Genomic DNA, 16,846 nt, shown 5'->3' on the forward strand with positions numbered 1-16,846 from the left:
AAAAAGGTTTAATGTTTAAAATATTATATGGGTTTGAATTGCCTAGCTGGAACAGCATGTGACTCTTGACCTTGGGGTATTGTGAGTTTGAGCCCCACATTAGGGATACAGTTTACTTTTAAAAAATATTATAAAATACATAAACATGTATAATATCATTTACTTATCATTTCAAACTCAAAATTATACTGATCTGCTTATAAATAACTGATAAATTACCAGAATTGAAGAGTGTTGAGTGGCTTATTATATGGTAATTTATCCAGAATTACTATACCATCAGTAACCATTGGAAAATAGAATAGGAACACAGATCCTTTTGACAATGGCAACAGTTAGAAGGTAGAAATAAACTATGATAAATGTGTAGGACCTATTTCGTGTTTTCTTTCTGTCAGGTTTGTACTTTAACACGAGAAGATAACCGCTCCTTGGGGGTTATCCCTCAAGATGAGCAGCTGCATGTGCTACCACTCTACAAACTCTCAGACACAGATGAGTTTGGCTCTAGAGAAGGAATGGAAGCCAAGATCAAGTCTGGGGCCATTGAGGTGCTCACACCCCGTCGTAAAAAAAGAAAACGTTTTACTCAGCCCGTACCTCGTTCTGGAAAGAAGAGGGCAGCAATGATGACAGAAGTTCTCGCACATAAGATAAGAGCTGTGGAGAAAAAATTCGTCCCTCGGGTGAAACGGAAGAACAACTCGACAAGCAATGGCAAGACTTCGTCGCTGCCGCTTTTAGGTGAGGCCTGTGGATACTGCTGAATTTTTGTGCATAACTTCCAGTGGCTAAAGGGTTAGGACTTGAGTTTGCACCTTATTTCCCCTTTCCTTTCTCTTTGCTGCTCTCTTAGGAATGTGGCATTATTCAGGGCAGGGGGGAAGAGGGGCACCTTGGTGGCTCAGTCAGTTGAGCATCTGCCTTCATCTCAGGTCATGACCCCAAGGTCCTGGGATTGGGTCCCTCTGGGGACTCCCTGCTCTGTGGGGAATCTGATTCTCCCTCTCCCTCTGCCCCTGCTTGTGCTCTTCTCTCTTTTTCTTTCTGCCATATAAATAAATTTTTTAAAAAAGACAACACAACTTTAGATAGATATCAGTTAAGTTAGATAATTGTTCTTAAACTGCGTTTATTTTTAATACAGATTGGTTTAGAGTTCACAGTAAGACACTGGGGGCACCTGAGTGGCTCAGTGTTTGAGCATCTACCTTCATCCAGGTCTTGATCCCAGAGTCCTGAAATCAAGTCCCACATCAGGCTCCCCATAGGGAGCCTGTTTCTCCCTCTGCCTATGTCTCTACCTCTCTCTGTGTGTCTCTCATGAATAAATAAATAAAATCTTAAAAAATAAAAAAATAAAAAGACACTGACTACATACATGGAAACAATTTCTACATACTTGCCAAAACCTAAAGTCAACAAGAAAGTGACCCATCAATGTTTCTTGGTATTTCTTCCACTTATGCTCTCTCTCTTTTTTTTAAATATGTTTTTATTGTTTGTTTCCCTTCTGTTTTGAAGTCCTACTCCTCCTCCTTGGCATACATGAAATAACATCACTTCCTTGAAGTCTTCCTCGGTCAACTTTAGCATCAGTTTAAGTAATGCAGTCAACAGGTATTACTAAGCACCACTTTGTGCTGTTGTGGGTGTTGGAAATGTAGCGGTGAAAGAGGAGAGGGAACCCTGTGCAAGAATACCATCACATATGGCTATCAGAGAATGATTTGCTGAGAATGTGGCATTTCAGTCAAGTCCTCAAGCCAATGAGAATCATCAGTGTCTTTATTTGGAGAAACAGTATTCCAGGCAGTGGAAATGGCAAATATAAAGGTCAGGAGGCAAGAACCTGGAATCCTTGAGTCATGCAAGGGGGCCAGTGTGGCTGAAGCAGAGCATGAAATGGGAAGAGTAGGTGATAGATCAGAGAAGGAAAAGGGATGTTTGAAAAGTTAACCCCAGGCTTTGTAAAAGAAGAGAGGACTATAACCTAATTCAAACCTAACGTTCTGTTTACTGGTTTGAAACTGAGAAACAGGGCAGCCCCGGTGGCGCAGTGATTTAGCGCCGCCTGCAGCCCGGGGTGTGATCCTGGTGACCCGGGATCGAGTCCCACATCGGGCTTCCTGCGTGGCGCCTGCTTCTCTCTCTGCCTGTGTCTCTGCCTCTCTCTCGCTCTCTCTGAATGAATGAATAAATAAATAAATCTTAAAAAAAAAAAAAAAAGAAAAGAAAAGAAACTGAGAAACAGGGCAGCCCCGGTGGCTCAGCGGTTTAGCGCCGCCTTCAGCCCAGGGTGTGATCCTGGAGACCTGGGATCGAGTCCCACCTCGGGCTCCCTGCACAGTCTGCTTCTCCTTCTGCCTGTGTCTCTGTCTCTAATAAATAAATAAAATCTTAAAAAAAAAAAAAAAAAAAAAAGAACTGGGAAACCTTAGGCAGAGTAAAGAAAAATAGGGTGATTGTAAAGAAGCCATCTTAACCACTCAGGAGAGGGATGATGGATGGAGGAGCATATGAGAAATGTCCCGTCCTGGATGTTTATAAGGCAAAGACAACAAGATTTCTCATAAATCTGGAGTGTGGACAAAACGAAGTGTCGGTGTTTATCCTGATGTTATTGGTCCGAAGGAACTGGAAAACTGGAGGAATCACCGAAATAAGAAAATGGGGAGAAAAGAATAGATTTGGAAAGATACAGAGGGAGATCAGAAGCTTGATTTGGGGCATGTCAAATTCAGGAGACCTGTCAGACAACTGTTAGGAAAAGAATTGTTTAAGAATATATAGTTCAGAGAAGAGATGTAGGCTAGAGGTAATGATTTTTTTTTTTTAATTTTCTGTATTTATTTTTAAAGCAGGCTCCACATCCAGTGTGAAGCAATGGGGCTTGAATTCACCACCCTGAGATCAAGAGTGTACGTTTATTTTTTTTATTTTTTATTTATGATAGTCACACACACACACACACACACACACAGAGGCAGAGACACAGGCAGAGGGAGGAGCAGGCTCCATGCACCGGGAGCCCGACATGGGATTCGATCCTGGGTCTCCAGGATCACGCCCTGGCCCAAAGGCAGGCGCTAAACCGCTGCGCCACCCAGGGATCCCAAGAGTGTACGTTTAACTGAGCCCCCCCAGACTGCCCCTCAAACATTTTTTTTTTATGAAAGTCACAGAGAGAGGGAGAGAGAGAGAGAGGCAGAGACACAGGCAGAGGGAGAAGCAGGCTCCATGCACCGGGAGCCCGACGTGGGATTCGATCCTGGGTCTCCAGGATCGCGCCCTGGGCCAAAGGCAGGCGCCAAACCGCTGCGCCACCCAGGGATCCCCTTTTTTTTTTTTTTAAGATTTTATTTTATTTATTTATTCGTGAGAGACACACAGAGAGAGGCAGAGACCAAGGCATAGGGAGAAGTAGGCTCCTCGTGGGAAGACCAGTGAGGGACTTGATCTCAGGACCTAAGCCAAAGGCAGATGCTCAACCCTGGTGCCCCTAAAAGATTTTAATACATAATAATTCTTATTTCATCTATGTCTTGATCCTGGCCCCACCTCTTCAAAATTTTTTATGACAAATTGCAGAAGTCATATCATGTAATCAATTACTTCATCAGTATTTGTCAATAAAGGATAAGGAATGTTTAGAACCACAATATGCAAAACAAATAATGTCTTACTACCAACCCAGTGCTCAAATTGCTCCATTTATCTCCTAAATGATTTTTCTTTTTTGACATTTGGTTTACTTAATCAGTATCCAAACAAGGTCACACATTATAGTTAGTTGATTTGTCTCCTAAACCTTTTCTTATTTAAATCTTGCTTTTTTCCTATTTTTCTTCCTTTTTTCTTTTTTACATATAGTAGAAACCATTATCCTATAGAGATAAATTCAGCTTCAACTTTGAAAACACTTAACTATGGGGGCATCTGGCTGGCTCAGAAGGTAGAGCATATGACTCTTAATCTTGTTTGAAGTGGTGAGTTCAAGTCCCTCATTGAGTGTAGAGTTCACCAAAACGACAACAGCTGTAACAAACCAGAAAACAAAAAATCACTTGATATGGCAAGGCCACTGTCTGAATTCTACATTCTTGTTTCTTCACATGAGGAAGCACAGTGTTTGATGGTATCTCTTTGTGATCTTAAGGTTGATCCATGGTACCTGTGTTGTCAGCATGAGTCTTTTATCTCCTGGTTTTAAAAATATGTACTATCATGTTCTGTATTCATTGTTCCATTAGAAGTAACAAAGTCTACCATTCTTCTCATTCTTTTTTCCATTTGTTAGTTGATTTGCTTTTCAAAAGAAATATTGTCCTGATCAATAACATGTTAATTCTGAGGTATGGTTCATACGGAGAAATTAGAATAAATGCTTCGCAATTTGATTCTATTGATAGTATTTATTATTTTAAAAGATTTTAATTATTTGAGAGAAAGTGTGATCATGAGAGAGAGAGAGCCCACAAGCAGGGGCAGAAGGAGAGGTGGAAGCAAACTCTCTGTTGAGCAGGGAGCCCAATCCCAGGACCCCAGGATCATGACCTGAGGCAAAGGCAGATGCTTAATCGATTGAGCCACCCAGACACCCCTATATATATTTTTTATTTATTTAAATTCAATTTGCCAACATCTAGTATAACACCCAGTGCTCATCCTATCAAGTCAGACACCCCTGTATTTATTACTACTTAGAGTTTATATTTCAGCCCACATTAATTGGGCTTCTTTCCCCAAATTATATATGAAAATGCTTTAAAAATCCTTTAAATTGTGCCATCTTTAATCGGTAGAAACCCATCATGCTGGCTTCTGAACTTAATTTTGTCATGACCCCAATTGTCTCTGATAGTTTCTTCCTTAGCTGCTGTTCCGACAAGATGTTCTAGGTTCATCTTATATAATCCTGCCCCATATATAAATTCAGCCATCTCTCCACGGAGTCCAAAGAAAAAAATACACCTTGGATTTATACTGATATTCAACTTTAAAATTACAGGGTATTCCTTAACTTTCTTTCCTTTTTTCCTTTTTTCTTTTCTTTTCTTTTCTTTCTTTTCTTTTCTTTTTTTTTTCTTTATATATTTGCCAGGAGATTTGCCTTATTTGTTTTTTGTAAAATGAGGGAAATGACTGGGCGACATTTATGTAATGCTAGGAAAGATTCAACAAAGAGATAGTGGAGAGGCAAGGCAGGGAGAATTAGCATTTTTTTTTTTTTTTTTTTTTTTGCTTGCAGCTCCATTTTACACTTAATTTAGTATGTTTAAGATTCACTTACCTGATTCTATGCTGCCTCTAAAAATTCCTATCATATTCAATCTTTGTGTCATTCCATAATAGCATCTTTATAAGCTATGTTTTTAATAATATATATCCTTTTAGTAGCCCTCTGCACAATACTTGTCTTACAACTCCTTGTCCTTTTGTAATCTGACCCATAATTTTTTAAATAGATTTATCCATTTCAGTGAAATACTCCTTTTTTATTTATTTATGATAGTCACAGAGAGAGAGAGAGAGAGGTGCAGAGACACAGGCAGAGGGAGAAGCAGGCTCCATGCACCAGGAGCCCGACATGAGATTCGATCCCGGGTCTCCAGGATCGCGCCCTGGGCCAAAGGCAGGCGCCAAACCGCTGCGCCACCCAGGGATCCCTCAGTGAAATACTCCTTAACTATTTAAAAGTGAGACCAGGCAGTGTGCTTGGGTGGCTTAGTTGGTTAAGCCTTGGACTCTTGCTTTTAGCTCAGGTCATGATCTCAGCGTTGTGAGTTCAAACGCTAAGTTGGGCTCTGCTCTGGGACTAGAACCTACTTAAGATTCTCTCTCCCTCTCCCTTTGCCCCTCTCTCCACTCCCCTAAAAAAGAAAGAGAACTGGGGCACCTAGTTGGCTCAGTCAATGGAGCATGAGACTCTTGATCTCAGGGTTGTAAATTTTGGTCCCTCATTGGGTGTAGAGATTACTCTAAAAAGGTAAAAGTAAAATAAAAATAAGAACGGTCTCATTTATACTGGCTTCGGCAGCATATATACTGAAATTGGAATGATACAGAAAAGATTAGCATGCCCACTGCACAAGGGCAACCTATAAATTTGTGACGTGCTCCAAGTTATTTATTTTTTTAAGCTTTCCATGTTTGTTTTTTATTAAAAAAAAATTTTTTTTTTTTATAAAAAAATTTTTATTTACTTATTCATCAGAGACACAGAGAGGCAGAGAAATAGGCAGAGGGATTAGCAGGTTCCATGCAGGAAGCAGGATGTGGGACTCTGTCCCGGAACCCCAGGATCAAGCCCTGGGCCAAAGGCAGATACTCAACCTCTGAGTCACCCAGGTGCCCTACGCTTTCCACGTTTAAAAAAAGGAAGAGAAGGAATTATCTTGTCTCCAGGTTGTATTGTTTGAGGGTGAAATTGCCTTTTTTTTTTTTTACATTTTATTTATTGATAATTTTTTTATTGGATTAGGTCAATGTTTGCTGTTATATTCTTAATTATTTTAAAACATGGCCATTTTACTTTTTCTATTACTTGACCTAAAATCAGCTGCTTTCACACTTCCAAAAATTTTTTTAGAACTTCAAAACATGGAGAATATCCTGAAAGAAAATGTTTCCATTTGATATGTGGTTTGTGTGGTTATGTCAGAATAGATTGCCTACAAGAGCCAATGTGATAATAGAGATCTACCTAATTAGTGAGAAAGAAACAAAGCTTAAATGAACTTGCTCTTGATGGTCACAAATGACTTATTTCAACTAAAAATTTTTAGATGATTTCCCTTTGCCTAATAATTGAGTTTGCTGGTCATGATGTTTTCATGACCCAGAAATATTCATAAACTATTACTTATTTTTACTTTTTTGAAAATGAGACTATGCAGTACCTAAAATGTATCTAAACATCTTTGGGTAGAAATACTGCTCTAGATTGTGTTATCACCTGCATCGTATTCTACTGTATGATTTTAATATTTATTTCATAGCCAATTAGGTCATTTCTAATCTCTTACTATTTTAAGCGATGGACATCCTTCTCGCTAAATCTGTGTGCTTATTTATGATTATTTGCAAAGAGAAGAGTTCTTTAAGGAAAATAATTGGATGAAAAAGCATACTAAACTACATGCAATTTTTAATGCCTGCTTGTGTGTTTGATTTAAAGTCAATAGAACAAAACTGACCAAGTTCACCATCATCGATGTTTTGTTATATTATCCTTTGTATTTCTGTGTTAAGATACTCAGAAACAACTACCCAAAGCAGTATTGTACTTATCTTTGCATTTGGTGTCCTTTTCTCTGTTTAGGGAATAAAACAGAAGCCTTGCAACTTGAAATAAAAAGTGAAACTGAACCCCATTTTATCTTCAAAGGTTCGGACAACACTAAAACCTACTCACTGACCCCATCCATTCCTCACACATTGAAAGAGGCAAACATATCTCCAGGTTTCTCCTGGTCCCCTAAGACCACATCAGCCACAACAGCTCCCTTTAAGAATGATGTGTCAGTTTCTTACGGGTTTTCAGAAAGAAGTAGCAATCCCCACTGCACAATGCCTTCTGCAAGACACAGTGGTGCTAATGCAGCTGCTGGGGAATGCACTGGAATTGCACAGCCTGGTGAAGTAGTTGCTCTTTCCACCTTGTCTACTCCTGTGACAGAGTCCCTGGTTTATTCTGAGCCTTCCACTGGTCCATCTGAACAGCTACCTTCTAATCATCCAAACCAGCAAGCCCCATTCACCACCTCTCCTCATGACCTTACATCCTCTCTGGTGGAAGAAGATGAGCAGCATTCTGATGCAGATGAGCCTCTATCAGATGACCCCCTATCAGATGACCCCCTGTCACCTACTGAGGAGAAATTGCCCCACATCGATGAGTATTGGTCAGACAGTGAGCACATCTTCTTAGATGCCAACATTGGTGGGGTGGCAATAGCACCTGCCCACGGCTCCGTTTTGATTGAGTGCGCCCGGCGAGAACTTCATGCGACCACTCCTGTTGAACACCCAAACCGGAATCATCCCACACGCCTTTCCCTTGTTTTCTACCAGCACAAAAACCTGAATAAGCCCCAACATGGTTTTGAACTAAACAAAATTAAGTTCGAGGCTAAAGAAGCTAAGAATAAGAAAATTAAGGCCTCAGAGCAGAAAGACCAGGCAGCTAATGAGGTTCCTGACCTGTCCCCTGAAGTTAATGAATTGAACCAAATTCCTTCTCATAAAGCGTTAACATTAACCCATGACAATATTGTCACCGTGTCCCCTTATGCTCTCACACATGTTGCAGGGCCCTATAACCATTGGGTCTGAAGGCTTTTCTCCCCTTAATGCCTTTGCTAGTGCAGTGTATTTTTTCAAGGTGCTGTTAAAAGAAAGTCATGTTGTCGTTTACTTATCTTCATCTCACCCATTTGAAGGCTGAGGTTAAAAAAACAAAAACAAAAACAAAAATGGGGTGGGTGTTTCTTAACTGTGACTATATTTTGACAATTGGTAGAAGGTGCACATTTTAAGCAAAAATAAAAGTTTTATAGTTTTAAATACATAAAGAAATGTTTTGGTTAGGTGTTAACCTTGATAGAATCACTCAGTTTGGTGCTTTAAATTAAGTCTGTTTACTATGAAACAAGAGTCATTTTTAGAGGATTTTAACAGGTTCATGTGCTATGATATAAAATCAAGATACAGTGTTAACTCTACACAGCTCCTGGTGCTTACCCACATCAACAGTTAAAAATAAGCTGCATTATTATGTCATGGTGCCATCGTTCCAACATCTTCCAATCATTGCTAGAAAATCGGCATATTCCTTTGAAATAAACCAATGAAATGTTTTCTCTCAAAATATCTCCTATATAAAATAATTCAATATTGTTAATGGTTGGAGGCTGTTCATAAATTGTAAATATATATTTTAAAAGCACTTTCTATTTTTAAAAGTAACTTGAAATAGTATAGCATAAGAATCTTATTGTTTATTGTTTGTGCATATTTGCATACAAGAGAAATCATTTATTCTTGCTGTGTAGAGTTCCATCTTGTTAACTGCAATATGTATTCTAATCATGTATATGGTTTGTTGTTGTTTTTTTTTTAATGTTGTCCTTTCTCATGCAAATATTAGCTACTTCTATAAAATAGTTAGAACATGCAAAAATTGTTAATTTTCTCTAAAATTGGAATTAGGAAGCATATCACCAATATCTGTTAACATTTTATTTGGAACTAAGTAAGCGTGGTCTCTTCTGATTTATCAAGCAACAGTGGCCCCAATTTACTTTAACTCCAGCTTTCTGAATATAATCATGAAAGGTTTTTCCAAAAGGAGATGGGACATAGTAGTATTCAGAAGAGTCAAATGCTTCTAAAGTTTCAAGGTGATAAAATTTAAAAATTAAGTAGCCAGAACCCTACCCATCCCAAATTGCCTTATTTGTTCTGAAACTCAATCTGGTAGAGTAAGAATAAAATTCCTATAGAAATCTTTTGAAAAGAAATCCCCTAATGTCATCCTATATCCACACATCCCAAACAGTAGAAGTGGTGTTCAAAGTATGGTATTGTCCATTAAGAGCTAATCCAAAGTAGTTTATCTAAGCATATTAGTTTTAGGGAAAAAACTCATCTTCTCTGATAATTGCCTATGTTCTAGGTAACAGGAAAATAGGCATTCCGTTTATGTTAGCCTTCCCATTATTTTTTCCCATTACTTATTGACTCATTTTATAACAAAACAAAAGGGATTGCCCAAACAAAATGTTTAGAACAAGAAATTTCAATGAAATACTTGATTCTATTAAAATGCAGAGGTGCTATAACATTCAAAGTGTCAGATACCTTGGGAGTGTGGAAAACCTAAATAATGGTGCTTCTCCCTTGGAAATGCCATAGGAAGCCCACAACTGCTAATACTCAACAATTTTGGTGCAAAAGCAAACAGTTCCAGCAAGCTCTAAAGAAAAACTCATTGTAACTTATATTAAAATAATATATGGTGCAAAGTATCAGTTTCAAGCTTTTGACTAATCCAAGTGAAGGAATATGAAGGGATTGTATATAACAAATATCCATTGGTAGTCCATCATCTTGTACAAGTAGATTTCTGCTTTTTGAATATGTAAAGTAGGGTGATTCATTGACTTTAGTATTTTGTGTGCCTTAGATTTCCGTTTTAAAACATGTATATTTTTGTGAGCCTAAGGTTTCTTATACATATAAGTATATAAATAAGTGATTGTTTATTATTTCAGCTGCTTCCTTAAGATATTTACTAGTATTAGACTATCAGGAATACACCCTTGTGATATTTCGTTTTAGATATTAGGCCTTAGCTCCCACTAGAAATTATCTCCTCACCAGATTTAATGAATCAAGTTTTAAGACCCTTTAACCATCCACCCATCTTTCTTCCCTTCAGTTACTGAACGGCTGCAGAATTTAAATAATAGCTTTTGTTTTTCTTTGAATTGCCACCCATGACACAGTAAGCATGAAGAATTAAAATCTTAAAAAGATGCTTTTATCCTTTTTTTTTTTTTTCCAAAGAAACAGTAAATTTCCTTCAAAAGAATCCATTGTAGGGGCGCCTGGCTGGCTCAGCCAGTAGAACATGCGACTCTTAATCTCAGGTCTTGAGTTCGAGCCCCATCTTGGGCATAGAGTCTATTTAAAATTGTAAAAACAAAAAGAACGAAGGAATCCATTGTAATATATCTGCAGCAGTTCAAATCAGTGTCACTACCGTTGAGTAAGTTTCTTAAGAAACTTGAACCACCAGTGTTATTTAGGAGAATACTGGGATTTGTGAAGTTGGTTGCAGTTGCCCAAAGCAAGTACATGAAAATATCCCTTCTCAACTGAAATGTTATAAAATGTTCCATTATTATAATTAACACCATCAATGTCCTGTCTCAATTGATAACACCATGGTGGGAACCACTTGTGATTCCTACTTTGTTGGACTCTCATAAGTTAAACAGTTTACCATCCCATTATCTGCCCTGTGATTTTTTTTAAGCTTATGCTTATTCAATGTTCTCCAGCATTTGTGATTGTATGCTAGTGACACTGCTTTTAGAATGCTTTTATGAAGCAAGGAAATAAATTTGTTTGAAATGACATTTTCACTCAGAAAACTGGTCATCTAACATTATTTCTGCACCTTTTATTATGTTTTACTAGAACGATCACCTTTGGCTTTACCCATCTTACAGTACTCAAAATTAGTTTTTCAATCTTCTGCCCTTGTTCATGGTATAATTTAATTAATTGATACATGACCCCCAGTTAACCCGACCTGTCCATACTATGTTACAAACTTACTAACTACAATGAGCTGTCTATTTTAGAATCCTACAAAAATATCACACTGCCTTTCAAAATCCCATTTCTAATGGCTCTCGGCCGTGGTTGAAAAAAATTTCTGCTTATCGGCCTTACCTACAGCTTTCCAATTCATCCACAAAGTACCAACTACATCATGTCATAGACTTAGCTGAAATATATTAACTGAAAGTGAGGCTTGCTGAAAATGTATAGCTGTAGGTAAATTTTTACATGTTAGCAAAATGTTTGCAGCCTTAACCTTCCAACATCTTTGTTATGCAATCTGCATGTGGATGAAATAATTTAATTTGTTAAATATAGAATTTCAACTAGATGAGATCCATAAGCAATTTACTTAAGACATAACCCCAATACATAATTAATTGAATGCATACCCTTGTGTAAATGAGATAATAATTCATGCAAAGTAACCTACTTCCTAATGTTATTACTTAAGTGGACTCAAACTGATTATCATTTATTCCACAACAGCATGTATGAAAATAACTCAAACTACTTAAGTTTATTCCTTAAAACAAATCCTATTGAGATTTCTTTTTTATCTGCGACAAAGTTTTGACATTGCATGACAACTTCCACCAATAGTGGGCACAGGATTTCCTTTGAATGTGCCGAGTAAATCAGTAGCTGTATATGACTTTTAATAATATATAGCTATCTTCTATTTCACAACTTCTTGATGCATGGAAATTTTCTTTTTGTCTACATTTAGTATAACTGTGAATTTTGACCTTTTGTAAAGATTTATGATGAGAATTGTGAAATAATATGGTAGTGGCCTCTCACAGCTCTAGAAGACACCTCAGAAGTCATATAGTTCAATCACTGGGGCCCAGAGAGCAGATGTTAATGTCAATGTGTACTTATGTTTATAATTAGAATTGAAACAATCAAAGGAAGGCCACTTTATGCTTAGGAGGACTCGAGGAAACAAACTCTATTTGCTCACCCAGAGAGTATCTTACCACTGGGAAATAACCTTATTGTGGTACAAGTAAAGATTAAAAAGGCTTTTTTTTTTTCTGTTGGGTTTTCTTGCTTTTTGTTTTTCTGAGAAATTCTGGAAAGCCAGTCAAATGAAGTTGGATCAAGATTCCCCTGCCTGCAGAGTTTTGTGGGCCTTGTGTGGGAAATCTAGCTTTTACCTATGAAGCTATCCTGTTAACTCATCCAACAAAATGTGGCAGTAGCCTGAATTAGCTATTTCAAATATATATATACACACACACACCAGGTACTTACATAGTACAGGCTTTTATTTCTCCTGGAAATATGCATATACAAGGAGGTAGAAAAAATTGAATGAAAGGGTTCGGGAAAGTATACCCATTGTATATACTACCTAGCCATGGTTGTACAGTCTATTCACACCTCTTGCCAATTGGCTTCACAATTAAGTCCTAGCATAGTTAATTTTGATGTGATTGTCTACATATATTAGAATACTGTTTTATTGTGCACAGCTCTGAAACTTTCCTGTAAGTGTATTGAACTTGTAACTTCAACATCAACAGTTGAGGCACACTTCAACTAGGTGATACAGTGTCCTGATTCCTGAAGAGTCTGGATTTACCCAAATCAAATTGTGCTCCACATGTGCTTTCTTCTAATAGATTTAGGAAATGAGGCCATTCATGGTTCTGGAATGCAAGTCAAAAAATCAGCGTGTCAGAAGCTAAATTTGTGTATTTTCTTGGAATGTGCTGAAATTTATTGGCTTTCTTTCCTCTCTTGTGTAAAATAAGAGTCCTCTGTTAATTTTAGAGATGGTAAAACTGGCTTTTATGTAAGACCTCACTTTTTGTCCACATTGAACTCTACAAACTTGAATTCTCTGCTTTCCAGTATATCTGGATGACTTTCATTCAATTCCTGTTCCTTCTGGGCACCCAATCAAATACTATTGTTCACTTCGAAAAGCATATATTTTAATCCTTCAGGTAATGCAAAGATGTAATATAACTTGCTATAATTAAAGCAAAACTTTGTCTAAGGTAGGGATGTTATTATCAGATGTTAAACATATGACCTGACTTAACTGATTTATGTTTGAGTGCAACTTGGGAAACTTTTGTTTAGCGGTATAAACCTAGTTTTCCTAAAAATAGAAATTCTGTCCCTAGCAGCTGTGATGAAAGGCATTCTCTCTTGTCTTGTTCATCAGGAAAAAATCTTGCAGCTGTCAGAAACATGTTCGCTTTTGGAGAAACAGTGTTGAAAAGTAATTTCATTTGTTCTTCATTTGGCTAGGTATAAACTTAACCATCTTTGACCAGAAACTCTGCTTGTTATTATTTTTCTTTTTTCATTTTACTGAAGCCATGGTGTCACTAAATGTACTTTCTTTTTCTAGTTTTGATTCTTTCCTCTGATTTTCTTTAAATTAAAACTATGTCGCTTCCCCTCTCTATTCTGCGTCCACTCCCCATGTCCCTACACAAATACACATGGTTCTTGTTAAGAATAGCAGTCATCTTGGTCAAGTTGTCTTTTCCTGCTTTCTAAAATCCTGATTCATAAGTATTTTGTGGAATAATACCAAAAGGGATCACAATCTTTTATTCAGTCATTTTCTGTCGGAGGCAAATTCAGTTTTTAGGGTTATAGTGGTCATGAGACCACAGGTGAGCATCCACTTTTTAACAATCCCAACAATGTTTGACTCTCAACATGTTTCTTGGTGTTTGAGTGTTTTGCAAGAACTTGTATCAGAAGTTAAATATTCTAGCACTATTCCTATATAGCTTTGCTATTTCTCTATAATGCATCATACTAATTATTAGTGGTTTGACCAGTGGCTTTGAATTAATAATGGGTCTGATTTATACAGTAGACAATTTTTTTTCACATGTTTTATCCCCCAGCCCAGTTTTGCGGATGGTCTTTACTCTCCAATGTAAATTTACCCCTTCGAAATTTGGGTTTTTGTGATAATAGGAACTATTCTATAATCTGGGTGAGAAAGATTTAAAAAATGAGCTGAAAGTAGTTTGAGAATTCTTAAAGATGAGATAGATCAGGTATTTGGAGTTGTGAATGTACTAGGGGGAAGTTAAGGTGCAGGAAGAAGGGAGAATTGTGTTCCCATCAGCAATCTGCAGGTTCACTCCACCATCTCAACACCAAAACATACTGTAATAGCTTTTCCCACCTTGTAGCAGTTTATCTGAAAAAAATGAGGAACCATTGTGAATGTAAATATGGTAGTAAGAAAACTTATAACCCCTAGACTTTATAATGTTTTAGGTTATCAAACTGCTTTCACTGTGTACTCTCTTTGTCTCCCCAACACGGAAGGTTGGACAGATGTCCAAATACTCCTCTTACTGGTGAAGAACCTGCAGGTTGGCAAGAATAGCAAATGCCTTGCTCCAGTCACAGAGCAAGTCCACCCATCTGAGATCAAACCATTTCAATTCTGCAGACTGACTGCTAAATGCATTTCTGCACCATAAACTATGACTTACAGAGTGTTATTGAGCAGAAATTGTCAGACCTGATCTAAGAATAATACAAAACCTACTTATTGTGTGCAAAACATGCTTCTCAACTTTGTTTCCATTATTTATTTAGCCAGTGATTTTTGTATGCATACTTTGGAAGGTCTCCCCAAATTCCCAGGACTTCTGCATTAGGGCTTAGATTAATGAAGCTGTAGTTTTCCCCCTGTAAGTAAGCTTTTTAATGAAGAATGTCCCTGTATTACTAAAACAAAAGGAAACCTCAGTAATATTTGTCTAAAAATATTATTTTTTTAAAAACTGAGATCAGCAACTCATAATCAAAGTTTAATGTATTTGTTATATTGAAATGCAGGTTTCTAGAAGGGAATGTGCTGGGTAAACTGACTTAGTTCCCAGGCCCCCGTGGTAAAAATGTAAAGTTGTTGGCATCTCTTAAGAGTTAGTAAGTACTGTCTCCCACTTATTTAAGTATTTTGTTTTGTTTTTTGTTCTGCTTTGTTTCCAGCCACGTAAAGTGTCCAAAGTTTAAACATATCTTTGCCCAGAGAGTTAAGAAAAATAATGAGATGTATTTGTAAAGTTTTGGGTAAGCTCTTTATAATTATAAAGAGGTGGGATATTTTGGCATTTCCATCAGTACATTTTGGGTTACTAATGAAAAACCCAAACTTACCTAAATAATCAAATAAATTCCACTTTTGATGATTTGGTTCAATAACTGCCTATCCTCACTAATGCCTGTTTGTGATATTATAAAATGGCTGACAACATAGGACTTTACAAAAACAGCTCTTAGAAAAAAAAACAGAAACAAAACAAAGACTAAATATTTTATTAATATGTATGGTCATTTTTTTTAAACTTCTATAACAGATAACATTGTGATAGGTGCTTTAAGAGAAATATTTTTCCAGAAATGGTTTTATAGTAAATGGGGGGGCAGCTTTTGCATTGTGATGTATGGGTGGATAGTCATCTTTGAGTTACTAAGAAATCATGAAGTGTTCCCTGAAGAGAAACTCATAAAACTATTTGGCAGAAAGAAAAGCATTAATTTCTAGTTTCTTTATTTTCTCTTGTGTTATATGGTGGCCTATATCACGTGTAGATTCACGTGTATATCAATACTTTGGCTCAAAGGAGAAGACAGTGCTTATCAATAGTGGGTGTAAAATATTCAGATTCTTCATTATGGGGAAATAGAGTAGCATTGACTTTTCAATAGAGAAATACCAATTTCACAAGTTAATATTCCTGTCTCTACGTGACTTTTTCTCTCCTTTGAGTATATTTACTATTTATTTTGTACCTTTGATTTTTTTGCTTTGGGGGATTTATTTTTACCTATTGCAGTCCTACTGTATTAAATATCCCATATAATGAAATAAGTTAGTAAGGGAAAGATTTTAAAACTCCATAAAATCTGGTTTGGGTTCTTAATATATGGGAGAAACAGTTTCAAGAAAAAGCACTTCACCATGCAGAACGGAAAGAGTAGTCTTAATTATGATGACTTCAATTCAGGATCAAGATGTAGTGCTCTGCATACAAGGGAACACTTACTAGCAGTACTTGAAGACTTGTGAGTTGGAATTGCATGTTACTTGAAAGACCTAATTAAGCTAAATTTTGGTGCACAGCAGTTGTACATGATTTCATGTTTATGTAGCAAAATGCATTGAAATGTACTAGTATTGAAACATACATGTAAAGATAGTTGTGGAAATTGTCTATTATATTTTCCTTGTGTGTCTCATTTATTTAGAGCACAAAGTTTTTTTTTTAAGTGTTCTAACTGAATAAGGCTAAATGAATACTGTAATTGAAATTATATTTTAAATCTTTGTCATGAGTTTTTAAAAAAACTATTGCAAATTGTATCATTCCTGATTACACAGAACTTTGTGGGTGGTTTTAAATAAATTTTATACTTCTATTTTGCACCTGGTAGTCTAATTTTTCTTTCCTCTTCAAAATAATATTTTAAAATTTTAATATCCAATAAAAAT

The 16,846-nt window shown here is 36.8% G+C and overlaps 1 protein-coding gene, 1 long non-coding RNA gene and 1 other non-coding gene across 3 annotated transcripts in view; 2 read left to right on the forward strand and 1 right to left on the reverse strand.

The window, feature by feature from the left end:
- Positions 1 to 16,780, forward strand: part of TET1 (tet methylcytosine dioxygenase 1) — a 139,122-nt gene extending 122,342 nt beyond the window's left edge. Inside the window, exons 11-12 of the mRNA XM_038534146.1 lie at positions 399 to 744; positions 7,325 to 16,780. Of these exons, the coding sequence (XP_038390074.1) occupies positions 399 to 744; positions 7,325 to 8,337 (1,359 nt within the window). The 3' untranslated portion in view covers positions 8,338 to 16,780. The remainder of the gene's footprint in view (positions 1 to 398; positions 745 to 7,324) is intronic.
- The window catches only part of LOC119871463, a 105,783-nt gene continuing 92,651 nt past the window's right edge, over positions 3,715 to 16,846 (reverse strand). The window contains exon 3 of the long non-coding RNA XR_005357909.1: positions 3,715 to 4,038. This is a non-coding gene — a long non-coding RNA (uncharacterized LOC119871463). The remainder of the gene's footprint in view (positions 4,039 to 16,846) is intronic.
- On the forward strand, positions 6,025 to 6,131 carry LOC119871673. Its single transcript, XR_005358747.1, has one exon. It is a non-coding gene; the product is annotated as a U6 spliceosomal RNA (small nuclear RNA).

Source organism: Canis lupus, chromosome 4, assembly GCF_011100685.1.
Source record: "Canis lupus familiaris isolate Mischka breed German Shepherd chromosome 4, alternate assembly UU_Cfam_GSD_1.0, whole genome shotgun sequence".
Classification (NCBI taxonomy): Eukaryota; Metazoa; Chordata; class Mammalia; order Carnivora; family Canidae; genus Canis; species Canis lupus.